At 40.8% G+C, this 27,853-nt stretch overlaps 1 protein-coding gene across 3 annotated transcripts in view; it reads left to right on the top strand.

Annotated features, from left to right (window-relative positions):
- The window catches only part of shisa6a (shisa family member 6a), an 85,940-nt gene extending 68,149 nt beyond the window's left edge, over positions 1 to 17,791 (top strand). For 2 of the 3 annotated variants that reach the window (XM_026164023.2, XM_080300747.1), the window contains 4 exons: positions 4,047 to 4,109; positions 5,014 to 5,034; positions 7,418 to 7,546; positions 13,527 to 17,791. In XM_026164023.2, coding sequence (XP_026019808.1) covers positions 4,047 to 4,109; positions 5,014 to 5,034; positions 7,418 to 7,546; positions 13,527 to 14,140 — 827 coding nt within the window. In that variant the 3' untranslated portion in view covers positions 14,141 to 17,791. The remainder of the gene's footprint in view (positions 1 to 4,046; positions 4,110 to 5,013; positions 5,035 to 7,417; positions 7,547 to 13,526) is intronic. The other variant, XM_080300748.1, reaches the window with a different exon arrangement.
- The last annotated feature ends 10,062 nt before the right edge of the window (positions 17,792 to 27,853 follow it).

Raw genomic sequence — 27,853 nt, 5'->3', positions numbered from 1 at the left:
TAACACATGCATATGTAGAAGGGCAAAATGAGGTGATCTGTCCCACCAAGTCCACATGGTACTTCACACTCTGCCAGCATAATGACATAGCATGGGCTGTCTCGGTAGCCAGCGTCTGTCCATCAGCTTCCCCCAGAGCGAGGCGTTTAAAATGGATCTGGGTCACAGTGGGATCCCCTCTGTCCACCCGCTGGAACCTGGAAGCATTCAGTTCATTTGTGACAGATCTGCCTGAATTACTACAGCCAATCCATGTGACACACTTTACTGACAGTGAGAGCTGCTGCATTATGTATTAACACCTAGACGGTGTGTTCTTTTTCAGTACACGCTGATGCATTCAACATGCCACTATCTCTGTGTGAATGACAAAACTGACATTTGCTCCACTTTTTTGATTCCGTACTCGAGTGACTGCTGTTTAGCACTTTAATAACACTTTAATAACAGTACTCAGTATCAGTATTCTCTCATTCTACCTTTAGTCTGAGGCTCTTCTCTTGTTAAGGCTCATTAGTTCCAGTAAAGGGAAATTTTCATACAAGATCATTTTCAACTCTGGTGACAGTCGCAGTAAAAACCTGGGTACATAAAGAATCTTTTTATTTATTTTTACATTTTGGTTTAGAAGAACTCGACTGGTCGGCACAGTCTCAATCTGAATCTGAGCTTTGCTAAAAGCATCGACTGTCAGCTGAGCTTTAACATTCAGTGGTTAAATAAGAGCAAATACGTGCAGTCTTTTCCAAAAGCCTGACGGCATTCAGCCCTGTGGCAGCTGGGATAGGCTCCAACCCTCCCATGACCCTGAATTGGATAAGCAGAAGAAAATGGATGGGTAGATGTATGGTTGGATAGACTAATGGCATTACCTTTGCAGATGGGTGAAGGCTATTAATTATACCCACATGTTTCAGTATATTTCAGTAGTGCATTAAACTGCCAGGTTTTGTATGTAAAACAGTGTTAAGCCTTATCTATGTAATGCATCTGTAGTGCATCTGTGCACTGCTGTTGCAGCAGACTGCATAGCCCTAAGAGTTTTGTTGTGTTGTCGTCCTGCTGGGTTTCAGGCTTTAGTGAAAGAGGACATCTTTTAAAAGGCTCGGCTTTGCATGACGCACTTGATGTTCTCTAGTGGGGGAGATTTTCTTCTTACTTTTAAAAACAAAATACTTTTTGCATCAAGTTACCTTCACTTCATTTGGTAATCCCCTGTAATTCTTAATATGTAGCAGGATTCTTTAGCTGTCAGTTTATTTGAAGGCACGGACTTTAAATTTCATATATTTGATGTGAAATGTCAGCTTGCTGACCAAACACATCTAAAGAAATAGAGACTCCAGCCTCATGAGTAACTGAGTTTGATGTGAATGAGCTCCATGCTCCATGTTGCCATGCATGGGACTAGATCTGATTTATTTTTTTTGTATGTATATATAATATTTAATATTTTTCTTTAGGTCTCCGATATGTGCTCAGTTTAGTACCAGAGGCACTGCACAATGCTGGTGATCCCATTCATATTTATATAAAGGCATCACACCCATGCATACTCTGAACCGGAGATTACCTCAAAGCGAAACCATCTTTGCCGGGTGATAAGCTTTTGAACCTTGGCTAAACATTTGTGGTACATTTTAATGTGTGAAATTTATCTAGAGGTCTGTTTTTCTGCTCTGGGGAAAAAGCAGTTTCCCCAATTACTCAGATAGTAAAAGGTTATTTACTCGGTACAAAACCTCTGTTCATAGAAGGGTAATTTAACTGGGTTTTCTATAGCTGCTATAATTGGCCCCTTGATCAAACCTGTGTGACTGGAAAACAGAGTACAGCTGCAGGGAGGACGGACCGAAGACATGCTTTATAATGATGCAACGCACCTAGCCAAAATAGTCAAAACCGTTTAACTCTCAAAGCCTTTACATTCAAAAACTAACTGAATGTAAAAGAGACTCCACCAACTCCACATTAAGGATGTTAGCAAAAGTCAACATTTGTCTGAAATGTCACAAACTCCCACCGGCAAATCAGCGTCGGTGACCTACGGGCACCGATCTTTCACAAAGGCAGAACTCAAGCCACTGTCATCAGCTCAAAGCCTCTTAAAGAGCTCACACGCAGCTATCAGAGCTGTGCTTTTACTGCCTTATTGAATGATAGATGAACATATTTAAATGGAAATAAGCCACAACTGCATAACCATGAGTTGTATGTTGTTCAGGGGGGAAAAAAAGAAGATATAATTGAATAAAGGCAATATTTTCACTTATTGGAATTCCCATTGCTTCTCAGTGACAGAGGTCTCACAACATATTGCTTTGTTCTATAGCCAACAAAACAACACATTACAATATTAGCGCAACATCAAATGACACACCCGCCGCAAAGATGGATGACCGTGAGGTGCAGCCGCTTCCACGTACCCAGACAAAGTGACTATAATCAATCATCTTGGTAAAGCGCTGCTAAACAGTGGATTCTGTCAAATGGAAGAAACACTTACAGGCTCATAACTGAGCAGTGGCAGTTTACTGCTCACTTGAGACACTGAACAAATCAAAGCTTTCATGTCTGGGGATATAGCAAATACTGACTTGAGTGGATGGAAGGGCTGACTGATACTCTGCTGAAATAGAGAACAACATTTGTCATGTTATTATAGAAGAGCCAGTCGTGCCGAACTCATAAAGGTCAGTTTTTCACTACTTCAACACTGCGGCATAGATAATGCATAAAGTGTAGTGACTGTCAAGGCAAAGCAAGGTTATTTGTATTGCACAGCAGCTATGGATGGCCTGTATAACACGGGTGTATAATGTATTGAATAGGACCGATAGAAGAATCTGTTCTCAGATTCTGAGTCTTCGAAAAACCCCGAAAACAAAAATTGGATCCCTTGAGCCAGGAGATACGTTGACATTTTTCATAAGCTGTTGTCAAACAGGCATATTAACAGTATTATAACAGTAATCCGGTCGTTAAGTCTGACATCACTAGCCGTGTCTGGACCTAAACTCCGCTGCAGGTCCATATATCAAACGATCACTATGGCATTACTGAGAGTTGAAAAACTGTCTAAAGTCTTTCATCTTTAATAAAATGATCAGCGTTCTGCTCTACCAGGTGTAACAATTGAGTTTAACATCCAGGCATCCATGAAAACGGAATTTATGACATTTAACGGAGTTAGAAGTTAGCAGGAAGTTAGCTCGCTAGCTTCTATCTAAATACAATATAGCATGTCCTGACTGCGGGGTTTTGGAAACAAATTAAAACGTACAGCTCTGTTATCACTTCCAACATAAATGAAGACCAAAAACTAAACAGCAGTGACGTTTGTAGGGTTACTGAAGTTTGGCTAGCTGGTATATAATGATGTGCTACGTGATCGCTAGCGACACAGCTATGTTAGCATAATATAAACAAGATAACTTTTTTTCCACTCAATAAAAGTTAACGTGAGTGTTCTCGGTGGTCAGGAACAAATGTAATCGCATGGCAGGATGCTGTAAAAGGACCAAACTTCAGCCAGGAGAACAACTGAGATAATCCATCCACAATACGAGGTTAGTTACATCCTAAGGTTTTAAAAACTGAGCTTAAATAAATGATTAGCGGTAATAAAAGCAGAGGGAGGTCAACAGTGATCACTGACTGTTTTAGGAGCCTTTTGAGATTAAATAGAAGAAAATACAAAACATTAAACATGTTAACAACACAAAAGCCATATTAAACGCAGACTACTTTAGGCCCGGAATTAGGATTCGTCACGTCATCACTTAACGACCGGATTAGATTCCAGTTATAACCATCTTATTTTTATTTGGGCTGTATACCTCATGTTTGCTGTGCTGCTGACTGGTTTAGTTTAACTTGATTTGTAATATGTTTTTGACTTGATTGTTATTACTTTTGAGTCGGGTCAGTTATTCTATATAATAATGCAGTCTGAATAAATCAAAAAGGGGCTTCTTTTTTATTACCTTTCTTTGTGTCTGCTGATGTTGACACACTTTTATTTGCTTTTGTTCTTCTCGTAACAGGAAACCACCACCATGACTACCAGCATAGCCACCTGGACCTGACCGCCCTGACACCTAAAATGGGTAAGAAACTGCTTGACTGCTGATGTGTAGTTACAGGCAGAGTCCAATTCACTGTGTAACCCTAGACTGATAACGTGATATACTCTTTTTAGTTTAGCCTGATTTCATGGCAGTCATTGGCTTCATTTTCCAAAATGATATGCATTATTATCTCTAAGTGATAGAAAGCCGAGCAATTTCTGTGATAGACTATTTCCAATTTCAAAAACAAAAGTATGCCTTTCACAGGGAATTTAAAGTACGAGGAGCTGATAAAGAAATCCTCGGAGAAAATGAAAAGCAAAAAGTGTGATAATCAAAGGATCGCCTGTGCAGTTTGCTCGAGTTATTGAAAACCCAGTTACTCTCATAGCATCCCATCTATTTTTCTAAATGTGATTTTCTGTGAAAGGGGAGCAGCTCTTCACTGTGGAATTACTGAACGGTTCTGCATCTAAATGGCTGTGAAATGAAAGAGGCAACCTGGATTTTTAATTACTTACAAAAATCCCCTCTGTGATATTCTAAAACTGCAGAGGCCAGTGTTTTGTGTCACTGTTTCGGGTTAAAGTTATCGTCATTGAGTCATTAAACAAAGTTTTTTACCATTAACGGAGCGCTGCCATCCACATCCTGCCTGCGCTTGTCTGCCTCTTAAACAGGCCGGCTTTTCATGGGAAAATGGGTTTCGAAAGTGCTTTCAGAACCAAATAAAACTCTTCAAACAGCACTTTTGAAGTCTATTTAGCTTCTGATGAGGATCATAGCTGCAATGCATAATTCAAGAGTTGCTGGTTTGGACGTTTTTGTTAACCCTTGGCAGCATTCCTGCAATATTGTTTTTGACCAAGGGCGACCTCTAGTTTGAAACATACTGTGCACATTGATTGTTATTGATCCTTTCTTTCTCACTTGGATTTGTTAGCCCACAGACAAATGAGATACGGTAAGTAATACACATACACATGGTGTTTATGTGTATCTTTTCATCAGTTTTTCTTTAACATAATTCATGTATAGTAGCAACTGAATTCTTTTCCTGCACACTGAGGGTCATTATTCTCCTTTTCTTTCCTTTTGTTCAAGCGCTTGTGTATATTTTGCAGTTGCAAAACTTCACATTGCTGCATTACAATCCATGACCTTTAGTCCAACCTTAAAAATCTTTTCTACACACATTTTTTTTCTTTCCTCTTCCTTCACTCAACCTACCCCACAAACCCCCACACACACTTTCTGATTCTGTGAATGTCTCCCCTCTACACCATATGTTCCTTGGTGTTGTGTGTCCCTATCCTCCTTGCTGCAGTAGTCGCCCGGTCCTATTTTTAAATCCAGCACCCGCGTCCCTGCCTGAATCCCAGCCCTTTCCGCCCACCGCGCCTCCTGACCCGTGACTGGGCGTCCTAAATTCTGAAGCCACAGGAGCTCTGTGCAGTGCAGGGAGCTGTAATGGTGTTATACATATCACAGATATCCCCAAATGAACTGTTAAAGGCGTGCAAAATGATCTGTCGTTTGAGCTGCTTAGATGCAGTTGAGTGACGCAGTTTCCCGCTGACTCAGAACTGCAAAGAAGACAAATTAGTCATTTCATTGAAGCTGCAACTTCAGTAAATAATATCCTTGAAATGCCTTGATGCAAAATCCTCAGCAAGCCTTAGCAAGCAAAGCGCTCTTTGTTAAGCATAGTCCTTTCTAAAATACAGCCCATTCTGACTTTTTAATTTTTAGTTCAGTTCAGTCTAACATGTTATCTCTTCTTTTTAAAGTTCTGAGTATGTTTCTGTCCAGCAAAGAATTAAAATTACATCTTCCAAACTGGGATCCCAGTCTGAGAGGTTCTTAGTGCCAGAAGTAGCCATGTTTAGACAAAAGGCTGAAGTGTAAACTATCAACCAGTCCCAGCAAGCTTGGTTCACATTGTGCATCCATAGATTGTACTGATGCAACCAACAGATACACTATATGGTCAAAAGTACTGAGCTACCTTTACATTACCTACAGAAGCTGCTCGGCAATGGAAACCTATACCATGAAGCTCCCAGTGCACACTTTTTGTGCTGATGTTAATCCCAGAGGAGTTTTGGAAGTCTGGAATTACTGGTGAATTTCATGCACCATGTGCCTCAGCACTGGTTGGGATGCTGTGATTTCTAAATGTTTCCATTTTGCAAAAATACAGTTTACAGTTGACTGTGGAATATCTAGTAGGAAGGAAATTCTGTTGCAAGAGTGGCATCCTATGAGAATACCATGCTCGAATTCACTGAGTTCTTTAGAGCACAACATTCTTTCACAAATATTTGGAAAGGCAGAGTGCATGCCTTGATATATGCATACTTGATTTTTTTCCACCAGTGGCAGCGGGACTTTTGTCCATAAAGTAGTTAAGGCTGACGCACTGGTAGCTGTTGGTCAACAAATGTTGAAATGAAAAACAAGGATTTGTAAAGTTTTTTTGCAGAACTGTTCATCTTGAAAATGAAATATGTGTAGAGATGTTTGCCTGGCCATGCCAGATTCCAAAAAGCAGGACATCACAAGCTGAAATGATGCCGAAATTCACCGCTCAGTTGTGGCTATTTTTAACAAGCACCACAGTTCAGAAGAAAAATGACAGTGATCATTTGGAGCGAGCCCCAAGTTTTTGGCATTTCTGAGAGAACTCATGCAACTATCTTAAGGATACATACACATATGCCCAAAATAAACTATCCAAATGTCACAAAAGAAAAGATGTTCTCATCTGAATGGAGCCATGTACCAGGCTTAAATATAAAAGGGTGAGAGCGACTTTGAAAATAAAGGGGAAAAAACCAAGAAAAAGTTGCAGACGGTCGCAAGGAATAGGCGAAAACTTTCGACATGGTTCAGAAGAAAGATACAAAAACCACTTGAACCACATCATTTCATGAGTGGATGGAGGAGGAACAAGGAGCATATGGAGGATAAGAACAGAAATAACTGGCCTTTTCTGTTAGTTCTGACTTTAAAACAGCCCAAATCTGACCAGCATGCACATAAGATATGGTGGGTGTAGTTACAGTGGTTACCCCAGTTACCCGTGCCCACATTCACATTTTTAATACTCTAACTTGCTGTTCAGTGTCTCAGTTATTTATTAATTTTATTACCAAAAGTTGAAAAAATGTGTAAAACAGTCCCTAAATGCTCTGTAGTCCTGCTCAATCTTTCTCAACACACATTTCCCACTGCATCACTTTCCTTTCTTTTTCCCTCAAGTAAAGACTCCCAGTGTAGAGCCCATCCTTTTGACTGACTGTGTGCTGACTGCAGTGCACCACTTCCTCCCCTGTCCCCTGTAGAGCGACCCCAGCGGATGAACAACATCCTGACCTCAGCCACGGAAGCCTACGACCTGTCCCTGTCCAGATCCTTCCAGAACCTGAGCCATCTGCCGCCTTCCTACGAGCTGGCCCTCAAGTCTGACTTAAGTAAATACTTTCCACAGATCTAGCAAGTGGTCCTTCAGTCGTCCTCCATCACTGTGTCATACCTGATACGCTGCAAAAACACAGGCGATGACATCACCCTCATGTCGGGCCTGTGCATTAGAGGTTTTACTCGATTCACCGCGCCGGGCCCGATGAAACATCTCAATGTCCATTACAGAGACATGCATCATGATAACTACCTCCAGATGTTTGTTAGCTCATCATACAGATAGTACTCTCACTTTTCACCTTTTTAGGGAAATAAACTTTTTAAAATGCATGACAGCACGCTCAGAGGCTCCACACTCATTCCCATCCACTCATCTATCGGCTCATAGACTGACATCTAATTGGCGTGTAATTTAGTTCCATCTGTGGCCCATGTCATGTTGCTAATGTCTCTTAATGACATATTAAGAACCATTTTTTTTTTCAGCTGAATGGCTTCTATACAACAACTGGATGGCACTTTAATGTCTCGCCAATACTACAGTTCATTATCCTCATGGTGACATTTTCAGTTTGATGATAACGTGGATGCTGCTGCTTTAACCTCCTCACTGGTGCATTGTCCACTGGTTCGTAGAATGGTTTCATGTGATGAGTCAAGTTTTTCTTCATTTATTTAACTTTCATTAAAGCCACAAGTTTCCTGAGGTATGCTCCATCTGTGTGGAAGGTCTTTCCTAAATGACAGTAAATTACATTTACCTTTATTGCACAGTAAGATGGGACATGAGGCATGAACAAGAAAACAAATAGGAAATCTCGACTATTTATGAATTAAACATTTTTTAATGCGATCTTTAAATTAAGCTGTTTATTTAATGTTATGTTTATCTTGTGAATTAATTCAGTCCCAGGTCATTAAACTGCAGCTTTGCTAATTTCTAGGCTGGGCACGTGGATTGTTAGGGTCCATTGAGTTGACGTATTTAGTGAGATTTTATAATCAAATATTGATTGCATATAGCCTTATTCATGCTTGACGTTTCTGGGGCATGTTTCCATGTAGCCAAAATTAATCAAACTCAACAACTGCATTAAAAGTACCTCCACACATTTGCATCAACATAAAGTATGAATGTTTTTCTATTGCATTAAAAAGAATACACATGCATCTTCCATACAAAATACAGGCATCTGGTGTAATGATAAGGAGGTTTTTGTTCCAGCTGCATATACCTATTCCCTACCAAACACCAAGCAATCACTTTCCAATCTGTCGGGGAAGACACATTTTTCCTTACTCACTGAGTCACTGGCAGATCTTTAGGTCTGTGTGTCCTTGGCTTTGCAGACAATTTCACAGCAACCGCCTATAACCTCCAGCAACTGCTTTTTCTCTAGCAACTGGTGGTTGCCAGGCAGTTGCCAACCAGTATCTAGGCCTGTGTGAGTGGGGCATTAAATAGTTCAATTCAATTCAATTTTATTTATACAGCCCCAAATCACAACAAGAGTTGCCTCAAGGTGCTTTATATTATAAGGTAGACCCTACAATAACACATGCAGAGAAAAACCCAACAATCATACGACCCCCTATGAGCAAGCACTTTGGCGACAGTAGGAAGGAAAAACTCCCTTTTTAAATAGTATGCTCTAAATGCTCTAAAATTCCACAAAATATATAAAGCTGAAGCAGATCAGTCATTCCAGCAGCTGATGTGGGCTGACATGACTGTTAACAACTGGCATATATATTATATGTATATATAAAATTGCTTTTATCCTACTCGCTTATAGCTTTAGCACCCAGAAAGTACACATTTCATCGCTAACTTCTGGGTGTACTTTAGTTTTCCCTTAAGCTCAGAAAGAGCTTCACAAGAGTTTGCAAAAATGGTTCAAATAAAACCTTCAAAGCATCAGGAGGAATCTTAAGACAAGGTACGCACACAGAGAAAGCCACTTAAACATGTCACTGGTCCTTTTTTACACTGTGTGGTTATGTGATAGAAAAACATGCATCAGAGCAATCTCCTCTCAGCGCATTCCACATTTGTCTTTTATAAGTTTGTCTTTTCTTTCACTTATCAACTCAGGGCTTTGCTCTTATCTTGCCAGAGTCCTGTACAAACACAGAAAATCACAGAGATGAATCATGTTGAACTACAAAGAAGCTTTTTGAATTTGAGACAGGGGCCCAGCAGAATTTGTCAAACACGCAAGGAAAGTCATCCCTTGAAGAAAAAAGAAGTTCTAGCATGAGTGAGATCTTTGGAAACAAGCCTAAAAGTAATATAATTAGTTGCAATTTTAATGGAAACCATCTGGAGAGACGATGATTAGTAAATTAAATTAGCATGGTTTATTTGCAATTTAAAATTGGCAATTATAAATCATTTCTGGTGTGTAGTTTTTGTGTGTGTATGAGAGAGAGGGCGAGAGCGGCACTTCCATCCTCTCCGTCCTTCAACGACGTCAACGACGCAGGGATTGAGGACGCAGCTCTAAAATAACCCGCTTAGCTCCTCCAAGGAGGCGGCACAAAGAAGGAGAAACCAATCATATTTGGCTCTGCTGTTTTTCCCCTTAATCACCCTTAAAAGGGATTAAAACACCTTTTAGAACAAATAAGCCACCTTTAATCCACCCAAAAAGAAATACCTAATTGATATTACTCTATCCCCCTTTTACATTCTACCACTCCTACTCCAAACCTCTGACGATCACTTTATAATTGATGTTCCACCAATTTCACGAGTGTTAGCGCATTATATGATTACGGTGTCCTGTGATCAATAGCTGACACATAAATACACTGGCTATACTGCATGTAATCTAGCAAAGTGGGAGCTGGGGTTTAATTAGCAGTTGTTAGCAATTTCCTGTGTTGTAGCTCTGCTTCACATTTGGGACCCTTCAGCCTCTCGCAATCATTTTAACAGTAAAGTGCTGCGTTTTATCTGAGCCGCAGAGATGAGATCAAGTAATTTCCATTGCCCTTCTTAAATCATTTCAGCCACTTACACTGTAAACAGTGGAACATGTGTACATCCATAAAGAATAAGACCTAAATCAAATGGAAGCGGAGGCAGTTATAGAGGAGCAGGCCATTTCGAGGATGACTTTACTTATCTCAGTGGCAGAAAGGAAAAAATAGCTAATTTCAGCTGATTGTAACAAAAAGCATCTCTTGTTTTCTGATCTGTTCTTGTCCTGTCCTATGAAAACTTTGACTTCAAATATAAAAGTAAACAATGTGTAGGAATTTGTAGAAAGTGGGGGACGTTGCTACATTTTACTACATGTGTCAATAGCAAAGCATCAACCCTAATGAATGACATCCTTCAGCATCCATCTAAAGATAAATACTGAGTTATATAAAGAAAAAGTAGAGATTGAGACAATAAACTGAATAGAAAAGTGGTTACTGAGGTCATAAATCATAAAAGCAGTACAGTCATTTTCCCATAGACTTCTATACTAAAACAGGCATTTTGCACCACAGTCGAGACAGTACAAAAGATAGATGTCGTTACTGTGACGTCACCTGTTGGTTTGCAAATTCCTGTTTTCAAGCCTCAAGATGAGCCTTTCAGGCATCTTGACTGCAAAAAATATATGTGGGGAGGAGTTGGGAAGACTTAAACTGCTTGCTCATTAGCTAACGACTGACAATTCGTTAGCAAACAAGTTCGCAGAAAATACCACAGATGGTCATCCTTTTGGAAACGAAATCAGAAAGTTGCTTCTCGTAGACTTTTTATGAGACTTTTTGCAACCTTAGATATCCCCATGGTGGTGTTCACATAGACCACAGTTTACGACATTTTACCACAAGGAATGAATGCTAATTTAATCTTTAATCTTCCCTTTTCAGACCCTAAGGTTATATAGACTCCGCTCCGTGTTGTGGGTTTTTTTCTTATTTATGCCATATCATTATCTGAGTGTAACTCTTGAGATCTTATTGACTGGAAACTTTACTTTGACCTGTCATTAGAGATATGAGCCGCAGCTTGTCAGTTGTGTCTATACTTGTAGTTCGGTTGACATTTCCCGCCGTAATGTCATATCTAAACCAACCCTTCGGGGAAGAATGCTAGACCGCATCGCCACAGGCAAGAGTTTGGCTTCCCTCATTAGGAATGCACAGACTAGTGGACATTAAAACCTCAGAGTGGGAGAAAATAAGGTGACCTTCTGCATCCAGGCGTGACATCTCTCCCAGAGAGACGAGCATCCAGACAAACAATTCCCATCATCCCCTTTCTCCACGACCTGGTGAAGCGTGATATAGTCCTAAAGCGCCAATTCAACCTCTGTGTTCTGCAGTAATTAACTACTGCAGAGGTAACAACTGCTCAGCACAATAGTTAATCAGGCAGGCTCCTTGGTAGCCTTCCCCTTTTTGCGAGCACGGCCAAAAACCAGGTAGACAGAAGTCTGCTGAGAGCTACCTGTGGCTAATACTGCGGTAATGATTTTACCATTAGGAGTGTGTGCACACAGCGGAGCGGCGGCCTGCTTTCTGGCAGAGGATTAAATGACTGGTTGCCCGTTCAGGCACCACCCGCGCATGAACTGTTGAGTACTGTGGTTTGCTGATGAGTGTTCTCAATGCTGAAGGACAAATACATTGACAAGAGCTTGGAGTTATCCTGTTTTTCACGAAGGGAAAGGACAAAACAATTCAAACTGCTTTGAATAGCACTTTCCAGCTGGTGTGGGATTATGTTATCAGTTCTTACTGCCACTATTACCGTGGGGATCGCGTTTTTGTGAAAGACCGGGTTAATCTGCCGCCGCAGCTGAGTGTTTTGTTATTTGACTTAATGATGTCGCGAGACGCACTACGCAACCGTCATCTGTACTGAGCCACACAAATGGCACGAGCCTGGCCTTCAGTAATAGTAGATAGAAAGCTTCTAATACCCAAATAGCCACAGAAAAGAGATTTTATGCTCAGTAAAGAGTCTCCTTAGACTGGGGAGAGGTTTTTTTTTCTGATGCAGGTACAGGCTCTTGCTTGTGCAATAATTTGTTTTGATTACTAAAACGTATCAGAATGAAAAATGATCTAATATGCTGCAAAGCACGACTTGCCCAGGAAACATTTTGGCAATGAGCAACCATTGCTTTAATATTCATTCAACACATTGTGTCATGATTGGACCAAATTTAGACTTTCTAGCAACGGGGGCTTATTACCCAGAATTCTTTGTAAATCAAATGGAAATAAGATAATTTTTAATTCACGAGCTACAAGGTGGGATTATTCTGCAACCTTTGATTCCTAACACACTGACTTATGCTGCTGACAGTCCAGGGTTAGACACGACTGGATTATATTACTCATACCGAAAGAGCAGAGTGATGATCGTCGGGCATTATGTGACAGTCTGAAGGTCAGTACAGCTAAGCTCACCATGTGTTCCTGTGTACATAAACGACATAAACATGTTTATTCAGTGTTCCCTGATTTACTGGTGCCTTTCTGTATATGCATGTTCTCCTAGTACTCTCTTAGTTTTCCTCCCACGGTTTAAAGACTTGGCCATGGGTATGAATGTGTGATTGTCTGCCTTTCTCTGTTTGTTCTGGACTTATGACTTGCCCAGGGTGTATCCTTCCTTTTGCCCTATGAGAGGGGAGACAGGATCAGGCTGCTCCTGATCATAAGCTGGATAAACAGTTAAGAAACTGGGTGGATGCTCATAATTTCCTGGTTTATAAGAAAGGTTCCCGACTCCCGCTGTTGAGCATGGAAACAGCACCCCCACCCCCCATCTGTCTTTCCACCTCATAAGCCACACTGCAGTTTTTGCCAGTGTACTGCAGCTATTTTTGACCAGGGATGCAATGTTGCTGTTTCAGTGATTGATGGGTGCATTTTGCTAATTTGTTGAAATAAAGCTAGCTGCGGAGAGATGTGGCATAAGCCAAGCTATCCAAAATTACAGCCATTCAAAGCAAAGCCATTAAGACTCAATGCCTGCCTCTCCCTGATGATCTTTGTCTCCTAACTCCCCAGGTGATAAAGACATAGATGACTACTACGCCAGGAAGCATCATCCTGACTTTGGTGGACGGGGACCAACCCACATGGTGAAGCTGAACGCAGAACCCCAGCAGCACCAGCAGCACCAGCAGCGGCAACGTCCTCGTCGAGTCCAAAGGGCCATGTCGCAGGACCACGTCCTGTCTCCTCCCAGGACGCCGCGACGTGGAGAGTACGGCCTGTCTTCCTACGGTGTGATGGCGGCTGCAGCATATGGAAGCAGCCGCCACCTCTCGGAAGAGCAGCTGCTCTCAGCGGACCGCCTCCATTCCCAGGATCCGCTGTTGCTGTCCCCAGCAATGAGGCGTGACAAGTTCCGGGAGAAGGCCATGGCGAGGGCGATGTCTCATGCTGACATGCTGATACCCACCACGCCAGTTATGGACCGCCACAAGGTGACCAAGATGTACTCTCAACCCAGTGCCTCTACTGACTCCTACAACACGCTGACGGTCAACCACCAAGTGACCACGTCTAAGAGGCAGGCGTTTGCTTCCCGACGAACACACACGGTGGACCACCTGCAGTACATTCCCGGCCACCACCACACATACCACACTGCCAGTAAGAACGAGGTAACTGTTTAACTCCGGGGTTGAAGCATTCCTGAGACCCACCACCAACATCGACAGAAGGATACTCAGCAGAACTGTTCAGTCTTCTCATCAAAACAACCTCCTGCATTTAAGAAAAGAGAACAAAAAAATAACTCTTCCGGCTTTTTAGCACAAGCTTTCTGTGTCATCCAGATTTTGGATAATTAGAATCAAACCCTGGCAAAGACATCTCTCTTTTAGAGCATCATAAGGGCTTTGCGCGGCGACACAAAGATCCTTCATGTCGGACATTAGACAATGTGAAGAAAATATTTTTTAAACTGGATTTGGGACTGGAAGGGAATTGTATCAACTTTATAAATATATAAATATGATATATTTACTATTTGTATTTTCAGTCCTTGTTATAGCTTTAGAGATTCTCATTAACTGATGTAAGCACTTCAGATGGTGCCTCTTGAATTGTCCCATTTCAGCGATGAAGTGGATTTGTGGGTTAAAAAGCACAATTAATGACTTCCCTTTTTTTCGATTAAGTTTTCTCTTCTTCTTCTTCTTCTTCGGTGAATGGCCAGAACATATCAGCTTATTAGTGAAAAACAAGGCTATTTTTGTTGCATATAATAGGAGATTGTAAATAGGCTACATTAGCAGCATTAACCTAGAAAAGCTGGCCCTCCGGCATTATTTTTTCTCCCACCTGGAATCCTTGATTCCTACTTTAAAATTTTGTTTTAGATAAGGTGAATTCCCCCAAATAACATTATTTCCACAGATGTCGGCAAAATATGTGGATTTAATATATATCTGGGGGGTATTTTTTTCTTTTCTAACTGTGCTTGTAGCATAGAATGATTGTGTGTGAAAAAAACTTTTACCAGTGTTGACTGGCAGCTTCAGTCTGCAGAAATAAGTCTACAGGTGAAAACGGAGCCTGATGGTCATTCAAATTTGCTGAATTTCCATATCCTTGCTTTGTCATCCGTAACCCCATCCATCCATAATTCTCAGTTTGTGATTGGTCAGCTGCTTCCATCTCTACATATCAAGCACTCCGTGTTAAGAAGTGCACAAGTTGTGTAATAGTTTGTCGATGTGATGGACCAATCAGTACTAAAGAGGACATCACATCGCCTGTCAGTGAAGCATTGATTAAAATGTTTGAGATATTTTCATTAAAGCAATTGCCTTATTGTATGGAATCCCATATGCTCTTAACTGAACAATCATGCTTGTTGTCTTTGCTTTCTGTGCAATATTATTGACTATAGTTTACCAGCAGAACCAGCAGCGAAAACCTATACGGTGAGAGATGTTGCAGTATATATACCTCAAAAATTCAATTGAAGAAGTCTCAAACTTTGCAGCCAAAACAACCATTAGATATATATCAATCTTCCAATTCTTATTGAAAGTTGTTTAAACTTTACTCGAATAAGATTTATTAAAGTTTTATGGGCTTACAGGTATGTGAAAATACTGTGCTTCTGTTTTCAGTTGACCTGGGAGGTGGGGAAGGTTTTCTCGGTTGCTATATGAAGATCCAGTCCAGGAAGTGAGACAGTCGGGGTCCAGATTTTATACTATTAATAGAAGTGTGGCTGTTAGGATTTGTGTAATTCCTTCAGGGCTTGGGTTTTCTACATGGACTCGCCACAGTGTGTCATAAAAATTGCCAAAGACAGTTTTTTAAGGCAAATTTCTATTAAGTGCAGGAAAATTTAAGCGTGCCATTGCACTTTTTAACTACAGGTGGAGTGTCATGCTGCTTCCTGCCAATCTAGTCCCTATTTAAGTCCCAATTCAAATCCCAGGGAAAGCCAGTTAAGCACCTCCTTTAGGAAATGGTCACATGTCCAAAAAAATAGCTTTCTCACTAAGACAAGTCCCATCTTAATTTAAGCCTAGACTGAATATAAAAGATGGACGTAGCCACCAACTTCAGCTTTCTGCTGAAGCGGTGTGTCTGATGGAGAATCCAAAAACACTTTCACACCCTTTAGAAATAAACATCCTGCTAAATTAAAGATAATTTGTAACTAACAATTGAAACTATGAACTCATACAGAAAGTGTCACACATCAAGTGAGCAGTACAGTCATTTTCTGATAGACTTTTATAAAATTAGTACGGAGCCCCGCAGGGGACATGGGAGAAGAAAAATTAAGGCGGACTTTTGTGAGATCCCGCAAAACTAACTCGGGATCTCGCAAAACTTTTGCGAGATCTCACAAAACAAACTCTTTCTGGGTCACAAAATACACTTTTAAGATATTTTGAGGCGTGAATGTAGTTGTGTAAACGTCAGATACCTGCTCGGTTTACAAGACATCACATATTTGCAAAAGTGCTCCGACGTTTTTGGAGATCTGACACCCACCATCTCGAAGCTAACGGGAGGTCGAGACCTACTACAGCCGGGAGGAACACCGCTTTCCCGGCACATCGTGCCTCGACCTCCCGGTCGGCTTCGAGCTGGCGGCCTCCGAAGAATGCGGCTAAAACTTTTGCGAGATCCCGAGTTTGTTTTGCGATATCTCGCAAAAGTCCGTCTTAATTGTTTTTTCTCCCATGTCCCCTGCGGGGCTCCATAAATTAGAGATTTAAAGCTACATCCAACTTTTATATTGTAGCTCAGTTTATGGTATAAAGGCCAGAAATGACATTATGTTTTCATTAAAGGTCAGGAAATGCTCCTCAGAATAACCTTTGTATTTCTACAGACTTGCTATTTCCATTCCCAAAATGTCAGGAAATAAGAAATTGAAATCGTGTCTCTTTGTGACAACTCTCAGCAGACTGGACAAGTAAGATATCAGGAAAACTGTTGTTTCTTTCGATATTTGAGTGGTCAGCCACTGTATATACAACTTGGATACAATATTACTTGTGATTTGGACTGTGCAATTTAAATGGAAAACTTCAAAGGAAAGCAATGGCTCATTCCATTCAATTCTGTGATTATGCTCAAGTACGCTCATGCATTGTTGCACGTTTTCCTTAAGTGTGCTTCATTTCTTGTCATAACAATACATTTAAAATTGATTTACGTTGTGGAGCATGAAAGGTTGGCCAAATGTATCTTAAGTTCAAGAAATGTATTTCTTTGTTTTAATGTGCCACTTTATGTTTTAATGTCAGATATGCATTTAATGATGTCAGTTTGAGGTTGTCTTTTTTCCAACTTTACCGTCTTTGTACACTATTTTTTTCTTCCTATATTGGAAAGTGCTTGCACAAATGAGGGCCATTTGAAGAAGGCGTGATTAATAGACTGCTTTAGACAGATATGTGTTCATCCAACTCGCTCGACTAATTTCACAAACTTCTGCTCCTTCTTTTCACTTAATTAATAATGATGTCATCCCAAGAGCCTTTTCTCTATGTGCAATATTTCCTGTTCATGCAGTATAGCTCTATAGCTCTATTACTCTTTTTAAAAAGTTGTGAAGTTCATTGGCTGCCGTACAGGCTTTGTTGTCCTTTTTATTTAGGATTGTATTGTCTTTCATAGTCAAAGAGGAGTTTTTATAATACAGATAAATGTGGTATGAATGAAAACACGTCTATGTAACTGCACAAATAACCGGAGACTAACTTAAAGGCTTCAACAAACAAATTATGACTGTTCTTGTGCATTTTTCTGTTTACAAATTATTAAAGCAAACCATGTGTGTTGTATATATGCATTTAATAACGTGTGCTTATATAAGTCCAAGATAACAAAACTCGGAAACCCGTAGCGTGAACCTGGGGAGGACTTGGATATTATGCAGATGCAGAAGCACCAAAAACTGCAGTTCCTCAAATGGCCACAGGAGTTTTCCTCCAAAAGCCAGTAAAAAACAAAGTAAGGTCTCTGCCACATAGGCCTGGTCACTAACCTTACTGCTTACGGCTGGAAAAAATGTGAATTCGGGCCAGTTGGTAAGTGTTTGCAGGAGGTTGCTTGCTGTTGCTAGGTGAAATTAGTCACAAAGAAAGATATGATGCTGCAGCAAAAACCTCCTTGCAATTGCTTTTGTTGCTAGCAGATTGCCCTGACAGTCAGTACTTTGCATTGAACTCTCGCCAACTACTCACTAAGAGGTTGCAAAACTGTGAAGCTTGCAATGCAAACCTTTGGAAACATGATGGTTTCAGCAGTGAGACACAATTATTGTTTTTGTTTGTGGTTTGAGCATTTGACGTTTCACTACCCTCGTCTGATAGCCTTTTTGCAAAAAAGTGGGCGATCTACTTCACTAATTAATCCTTCACAGGTGGCATACTTGGTCAAAACTGGAGCCTCCCAGCAAGTTTCCTGGTTTGAACCCTGGTGAGTTCACTTCTGTGTGCTTTCCATGGATACTCTAGCTTCCTAACACAGTCCAGTGCATGTCAGGTTAGCTGGTGATTCTAAATTGGCCATAAATATGCTCTAGATCAGTGGTTCCCAAACTTTATTGCTAGGCCCCCTTTTGTTTTACAAGAAAAATGTTCACATCTTTTTTCACATCACGCTGTGCGCCACGTTATTGTTTACATGAGATGAATTGCAGAATCGCAGTTACTGTTCCTCCATTTAGAAAGGCAGAGGCGTCACAGTGTAATTATTTTACGTGTAGTTGTTTTTTTCCTGTGTAATAATATTCAACATTGCAATAATTACAATACCTTTTTCAAAAAATGCCTCTCTGTGCAAAATAGGTTTAAAAACATAAACAGCTGTGGGAACCTGTTTGTCCGTGATTTGAACCGGGGGACAAATCGTGGCAGGATCAGCCTGATGTTATTTGTATCCAGCTGTAACTTTACTGTATAAAGAGCAAAGATCTCCAAAATGTCAGGAGTAGTTAGTCATTACAACAAGTGTTTGTGAACTAAAAATCAAGAATGTGGGATACTGTTTGTCCGTGATAGGAAGAGCCCAGCGCTGCTCCCGAGGAAGGGAAAACCAATTCTGCAGGGGAGACCTACCTCGGCACTTGTGCAGGTGAAACCAAAGGGAAGATTTGCTTCACCATATTTTCTAGTCTTTGGCTTAGAATGAAGTTGGTTTGGAAACATATTCAGCGATGCTTCATCTCCTGCTTTGCGTTTGTGTGGGCGCCCCGTACTAGTAGTGTCCAAGCGTTGTTGTTTTTTTTTCCCCTTTTCATACCGCCCCCCGCAATGGCTCTGCGCCATACCCCCCCAGGGGGGTAGGCCCCACACTTTGGGAAGGTCTGCTCTAGATAAAGTAAGTAGAGTAAGATTCTGCATTCAAAAATGAGTCCAAAGGGCTGTCTTACAATAATCTACAGTGAAAAAAGAATTTATGCAGTCCTGGAAGTGTTTCCATAGGAATTCTGGGGGTAAATAACAGTTAAGTGCACTTAATAAAATCTACTTGATCATCTGGAAGTGTGACCACCTCTATAAAAGCAAAAGGTTTTAGCAGTTTACTGATATGCAGCATTTAGGTGCTGACCATGCAATGCTCAGTGAAATTACAAAAAAAAAAAAATAAGAGCTACATTCAGACTCTACAGGCCTCAGTTAGTGTGAGAAGTCAGCGTGCATTACAGAATAATTAGAAAAATACCGAGTATGTTTTTTCTTTTATTCACTTCATTTCCTTTCCTTTCATTCACAGTACACTGTTACTCACAATAACAGTCAACTCAAGCTACCTTCCAGGAATTGAGTTGACTGTGAACTCCTCGGTACACCAAGCTATCCTAGAGTCAAATGTGAGGCCTTCTGTCGGACAGATAAAGCTTGGCCTAAAAATTGGATCATGCAACAGGATGATGATGATGCCAAGCAAATCAGTGAATCTACAGTAGAATGGTCCAGTCAGAGTACAGACCTCACCCTGACTGAAATGCTGGGGCTTGGCCTTAAGAGAGCTGTGCTTAGATGAATGCCTGCAAAATCACAGAACTGAAGCAATTAATGAAGAAGAGTTGGTCAAAATTCCTACAAAACAACCTGAGAGGTTGTCATACAGAAAATGTTTACTTCAAGGTTATTGCCGGTAAAGGTTGTTCTATGAGATTAATTTTTCACAGGACTACATAAAAGATGAGTTGGGCATAAGAACCATCTCAGCATTGTTATAACCAGGTGTGTCCTGGCACACCAACAGACACCTTGTGCATATCTCTAAGACAAAAAAACAGATTTGGATCCACTGAGAATTACAATGTGGTTGGTTTCGCTTTATAATAATTTCAAAGAACACACAAAAATACCTGTACCCCAACCTGCCTTTGCATTCCTGGTCACTGACACCATCAACAAAAAGCACTGAGCCTCATTACTTTTATGACACATGTATTAATACCTTTTGCTCCCATCATGTCCTGGTCCATCTGAAACCCTCTTGAAATTCATAGCGGAGTGAGCAGGCCATGCATTTTGTACAATACCAGAACAAAACCTAATGGTCACAATAGTGCACACACAAATGGGCAGATGGCAAATAGCAGTGGTTTCCACTTTCTTCAACACCCATCCATTTGCATTTAGATGGAAAAACGAACAAGGTTATTTGGACAACTGTGGCCCAAATTGAGGAGCAATGGTCAAATGTTTGGCCATTAAGCAATTTAATCCTGTTCCCTCTGTGTCCTTTATCAGGTTAATTAATTCAGATAGCTGCTTGAATGATTCCGACCATCATCAACAGCTACTGGTGTTCAAAAAGGTGATATGGTGTATACTGTAAAGTGGTCCCGCTTACTATCAGCAAACCAACAGTCAGAAGGATATATCCTTGTGCTATTGAGCCCTAGTGCTAATCCCAACAATGCAAAATAACCAAGTACACTCATGAATCATTCCTTTGTTGTTGTTGGTATTTTTCTGAAGAAAAAAACAAAAAAAACATGCAGAGAACTTCAGGGTTTTATCTGTGCTGAAATATGGGATCTGAGTTGTCTGGAAGGACAAAGGATTTCGAGCTGCTGAATCACCACTGTGATCCAATCAGAAGCCACAGCAGCGTGAGGGACAAACGCTGCTCTGATTGATTGATGTGCCAAACAAAGAACGGACACAAGGCAAGCAAGCAAGAACCAAAGGAAAAAACCCATAGCCTTATCCTCACCATCCACTTTAGACAACTTTTGAATTTTTTATAGCGCTCTTTGGTGTTTACCTTTTCACTGTGTCTCCTCCATTTGACTGTACGAGTCTCTCTCAATCTGTGTGTTCTAGTCTTTTAACTTATTTACTTTTCTTCCCCTTCTTCCTACCTGATGATTTTTTCCAATATTGCAGATTCACAATTGGCACTCCTTGGTTTTATTCAGGGCCCATTTTTATAAGATCTTCATGAAATACTTTGAGTTTATATTCTTTGATTTATACTAAAAACGTTTTTATTTAATTTTCTTGAATTTCCAGTTTTCTCTTACTTTAACTTAGTCTGTTCGTCACTTTGTCAAAACACTAAAACTCTCAAACTCATCAGAACTGAATTTCATCTCCTCCGTCTATCATCTCATATTTGCATCCAACACTCTTAAATTTCAATCATTCTACACTGTAAACTGTAATAATACCTTTATATAAGCTCCAACTGTGCAACACATACTCATAGCTGGCAGATGAGTGAATGCATTAGATTGTTAAGTAGAATATTTACCTAACCATAAAGAGGAAATACTCAAATAATAAATGCGGCTGACCAGCCACAGGGGTGGAAATAGAAGCTATTATCTTTGCTGCTATTATACCAATAGGATCCAACCTGAACAGAAATTGGACAATTCATGTAATCTATGGTTCACTACGAGAGTTCTCACCTCCCGGGAGAAATGAATGGATGTGGGCACCATGTAAATGCAGAGAGTTAATAGAGTAGGGTGCTTAAGGAGCCTGTGTAAACACCGTGCCATTCACTGGTGACCATAGCACCATGGGAGTTTGAAGATGAATGCAGCTAACAGGCTGCGGCTGTTCCCACTGCAAAGCACACACACATACGACTTTCTCGTAGGCGGCTGCTATCGATCCCTCCGACATACTGCTTCGCTGTTGCTTAAATGAGAGCAGTCAGTAGCAGAGCTGTGTGTGAGATAGCCTCTAGTGATAGTTGGTGAATGGGGGTGGAGGGGATGGGTGGGAGGAAATTGTATAACTATAACATAAAAAGTAACAATAACCTGGAAAGGATGTGCATTCTGCAGATAAATACAGTCTAAGTTTTTTTGTGTTAATTTTATGAGTTTGACAGCCAATCGAGCATTCGTCTGAGATTCTTACAGTCACAAGAGAGTGCCTTAAGTGTTTTAATCCTTTGTGTTTTAAATCATAATAAAAGGAAAAAGAAAAGCATTCAAAGTATATGAAAAGTGCTGCATACAGCGCCAAATCACAACAACAGTCGCTTCAAGGTGCTTTATTTTGTAAGGTAGACCCCACAATAATGCATACACAGAAAAACCCAACAATCATATGACCCCCTATGAGCAAGCACTCATAGGGGGTCATGGCGACAGTGGGAAGGAAAAACTCCCTTTTAACAGGAAGAAACCTCCAGCAGAACCAGGCTCAGGGAGGGGCGGGGCCATCTGCTGCGACCGGTTGGGGTGAGAGAAGGAAGACAGGATAAAGACATGCTGTGGAAGAGAGACCGAGGTTGATAACAAGTATGAATCACTGCAGAGAGGTCTGTTAACACATAGTGAATGAGAAAGGTGACTGAAGGTGGCTGAATTTACTTGACTGAAGGCTTCTGCATAGGACACATCCATGTTTCCTTGACTCCCTCTAGAAGGGAAGAACCTCAGATCTCTTCATTGACTTAGTTTCACAGATTTGACCTGGCTTTCAATCCTAACTGTGTGATATGTATTGGCATTTATGCAGCATAAACTTTATAGTATATAAATAAATGACTTTATTTCTGACTAAATGACTAATTAAGAAACCACAAATGACTCTGCTAATCAAATGTGGTTCGCATCATTTACAGGGCTCTCCTTTGATCCAAAATGACTGTCTCTGTGGGAACTGTGTGGTGTGTCTTACCTTCTTGTGGTCTGCACTGATGTGCTGCTGTTCATTGCATTTACGTGAACCTCATTATTTCCTTTCTGTCACATAAGACATTTCTCATTGTGAATCCTACACAGGATCCACAGAATGATCCCTTTCGTGATTTTATAACCCACAAATTAAGCAGTGAATGATTATGAAGTGGCTACCTGCAGATGATAATAATCCATAACTCGGATGTGATTAGAGTAATTTCCTAATGGGCTCGGCAAAGCACCGGCGGACCACAGATGGATTAGTTGTATACCTCAAATGATCCCAGACCTCATCACCTTGGTCAATTTTACCCACCAAGAAAAGTTAGAGGGCCGCTGAGCTGCGCATCAGAGATGAGGACTCTGTCCAGAAAATGATTATGATAATTACCGTCATAACGATAATAACAACAGTTATGGGAGTTCTTGCAAACTCCCTCCTCAAATATCATGGAAACATCCTCGTTAGGGTAGACCAAAGGAAGCCTTATGTTTATTAGAGTAGCTGCAGGGTTTTACAACAAATAAGAGCAGCCATTGCTATAAATGTCACAATGCATCCAAATGGCCACGGTTTCATGAGTGATTTTAACATACCTGAAGAGAACAAAGTGAAAACAAGACACAAAATCTGCAAATTCATTCCAAATCCCTCCAAAATTGACCATAATTAGATGTTTGTTGAATGTAACTGCCTAAATTATATTGTGATATTGCACATAACTATCTTCCAAGCTCTTAAAAGTCCTGTTTCTTTGCTCCAGTGTTCAATTAAATACAAAGCTTACTGCCTCACAGATATCCTGCCTGCATTGTCTTATTGACAACAGCCTTCATTAATCACACACCATACACACCATTCATTCTCCATCTGCTACCGAGATAACAACGGCACTAGTTTTGCTGAAGTCACACATGCTGGATGCTCACAATTCTCAGTCATTCTTTACCTCCTTCCCTTCTGTTTTCTCCTTCATTTTTTTCACACATTCTAGGCAAACTCAGAGTTTTTCCCTCCCTCAACCTGGACTTTAACTCGTGAAGCACAGCAGATACTCCAGACTTCAGACAGTACAGGTCACAGAGCAGATCAATGTGCAGAACACCAGAGCCCGGGCCCTCTCCAGAGTCCAAGCTCGGCTCTCGTGTCCATTTGATCAAATGCCAGCAGAAAAAAGTAACACCTTTCTTTTCATGCAACCAAAATGAAAGCACTCCGGATTTTTTTAAACTATTCACAGTTTATTTGCAGTCAGAACAGCTCAGTGTTCAACAGCCCTGTTACTTAAAGGTTGCACTCGAGCTGCGCTGCAACAGTACAGCAATTCCATGAATGATTAAATGTCCAGAATTAAAGCTGCTTGAAACTGTTGAACAGTTTAAGACAGCTCCCGTGTAAATGAATGGTCATATGCAGTTTTAATAAGCATGTAAATATAAGATGGATATGTTTGTAAGGTTTGTAAATGTGTACACAAACTTCAAAACTATTTTTTTAAAACTTAAGGTAATACGTGCGAGAAACAGAGGAGGAGATTTCCAGCAGCCATTTGGTGTTCGATCGGTCTCCTATAACTAAAGTTGTGCTCTCATCTGTGACGCAAACAGGTTCCAGTTTTGATATTCTCTGAAATACCAAATGAGTTGCAGTGCTGGGCTGTGAACACAGGTCCCGCTAGAGGGTGTTAGGTGATGGCATGGAGTCTGTTTCTGACAATTTGGTCTATATGCATTTTGTAGGAGTCTTGCAGCTCCTCACACTAAGCAGCAGATATTGGTTCTGCGGTGTGATTCATGCCCTTCTACAAGCTTTTGCAGCTCTCCATGTGTAACAGCCTGTCTCCTGGAACCTCTTAATACTGTGCTGTGAGACTTTCTTGCAATGGCACCCATGAATGCACCATCCTGGAGAAGTGAAACTGCTTGTTCAACCTGAATGGGCTGCAAGTATCGACTCAGGTAACAACAGGTACCTGAAACGTGTAACTGTTTCATTCTGCTTCGCTGTGAAGTTGTACCTGGACTGAAACAGAGGTTTTCTGTCTACAAGAGGCCAAACTGTAAATTACAGTGTATGGTTTTTAGTATATTGTAATAACATTTTCTGGACATTTTTAAGTTAAACATGAAAACCCATATTACTGTTTATATAATCAAAAATTAATGAATTTATTAAAATTAATATTGTAGTTATATACCCATTTACTAGTATTGTGACATTTTTTATGGGTGGTATATCATTTCATTACATAAAATATAGATTATATAAAATTACATTATAACACCCTATATATGTTATACCTGATTATTTGCACTGCAGCAGTGTTTGACCATATTAGGTAATTTACCCATTATGGTTTTACCCATTTAACAAGAAATACACACAAAAATACACAAAGTTTTTGAGTAAATTAAAGCTAAAAAAAACTGAAGAACGGAAATATCAACCAACTATTAAAAAAAAAGACTTCAGTGCTTTCTTCAAAGCATTAAACATGCTTTAAATACAGCTATACTAACTGTATGATATATAAATAATAGCCATAGCTAACGTGACACCTATTCTCCAATCCACATTTTGAAGTGTGTGTTAACCTTTTGGAAACCTCCCTGTTGGTTTTCTTTTTGGAGCGAGAAGTGGCCATGTTTAGTCCAGAACCTGGTGTGCAAGATAGCAAGCTACATCCATCCTCTCTGGGTTCTAACTGGTGCTAAGTAACATGCTAATAACAACCATAATATACGAGAAAATACCAGAAGTTTCTCACCAAAACTCAAAGGACAAAGACCGTCTGTATCTCTCAGCAAGACATATTTATTGTTTTCACTTACTTCCATTAAAACGCTCCAAAAGGCACCAACAGCACAAACATCCATGAGAGGTCCAATTAGCAGTAGGAAGCCTAGCAAACAGCTCTCAGCTACAGCTGGCTGATCAACAAACCTGGCTGATCAACAAACCTGCCAGTCAACGTGTTCTAACTTTAAGCCTTAACAAAATTCACAAGGTTGAGATATTTAAAAATACCTATGCTTGCTTCACTTTTCAGATCCCTTCACCTTGACAAGCTACACCTATCCTCCATGTACAGTGTATGGGTTATCCTCAGTGGCCATTCAAGAAATCTTAAGCTTCACTTTTATATCATCAAAGGTTTAGCTTGAGCCTTAGCCAAAATTAACCTCGAGGCTATGTAAGGGCTATTTGATCAAGAAGCGGAGTGAGTGCGAGTGCTCCATCACATGGGCTGACCTGAACGATCACCAGACCTGTACCCGTGAATGGCGTAGTGAAGGAAAAGAAAAAAGTCCTCAGCACATGTAATTTAAACCTAACGTGTGATAGGTTACATTGATAAGCGTTTCTTGTGCCGGTCTGAGTGTGGTTTCTGCCAGCAACACCGTAGCACGTGACAACCCTCTTCACTTTGTGCGAGGATGGGGCTGAGGTGGGATGTGAAGCTTCCCACTGTGTGAACATGATGAAACGAGGATGTTCACAAGCCATCAATGAGATGCTGCTAATCTGATTGTATCCTGCTGGGAAGCGTCTGACAGAGGGAACCACCAGCAGAGACCATCACTTGTTTACAAAGAGGTTTATGTGTATTGCGCACGTGTTCACTGTGCAGGTTTATCTTTAAGAGACTATGATGCAGTAGACTTAGTGAATGGTTTAAAAACACCTCCTCTGTCTAACACTTTAACATATTTAGATTCATTTTACGCCACTGGTTGCATGCAAGCTGAAACATGCAGACAGAGTCTTAAGCTGGGCATACACTGTACGATTTTTGGCCCATTTTGAGCCGATTTTTCAGTCGTGCAACCGTTTTGGCGATCGGCCCGATTTGGGCATTCATCGTGCATCGTCGTGCATCACGTGGTCGTGAGCAGTGTTGCCAACTCCTCAGTAAGGAAAATCGCTATTGGCTGTCCCAAAAATCGCTAGAAGTCGCTAAATGATGTCATCGCCTAATTTGCATAATAGATCATGCTAATGTAATTTTTTTAGAAAAAAAAAAGTCGCTAAGGGGTCTGAAAACTCGCTAAATATAGCGACAAAGTCGCTAAGTTTTCAACACTGGTTGTGAGGATTTCAAACAGGTTTGAAATCCTCCCGACCAAGCAATTGATGATCGGGAGCTGGTCGTGAGGTGTTAATTGATTCTCGTTACCCCACGTATACTACACGATGCACGACGCACGATGAAGGCCAAAATCGGGCCGTGACACCATCATCGTCGTGAGGGTGTCACCGCAGCTTGTCACACTGCGCACGGGCAAACACATAAATGTCGGTGAAAAAGACGGAGTAGCGCGGCAGTGCAGCGTGTGATCTGGACACAAGCGATGGAGGCACTTGTAGAACTTTGGAAAGGTCGTATAGTGTGAGACCTGCATCGTGACCTACGAACTTCTAACCTCTGCGAGTCAATCGTACAGTTTGAGCAGGAGCTGAATCGCACAGTGTTTGCCCAGCTTTAATCTGGGCAACTAGGCTGAAGCGTCTCAGAGGAAACAGGAGGGGCACAAAGTAAGCACACAAAAGAAAGAAAAATGGTCTGCAGCTTTCTCAGCTGTCACATGCTTCTATAGTAGGTGGCTTGTTCAAGAGATCATGTAACAAATTCATCAGTTAACAGTATTGATCCCGCAGTGGACACAACCCCGAGCCTAGGATCCTCCAATGGATCTCTGGGTCCTCAGATATGCCAGGATTTACATGAGAACAGGT

Source organism: Astatotilapia calliptera, chromosome 4, assembly GCF_964374335.1.
Source record: "Astatotilapia calliptera chromosome 4, fAstCal68.1, whole genome shotgun sequence".
Classification (NCBI taxonomy): Eukaryota; Metazoa; Chordata; class Actinopteri; order Cichliformes; family Cichlidae; genus Astatotilapia; species Astatotilapia calliptera.
This window is presented reverse-complemented; position numbering and strand designations above follow the sequence as displayed.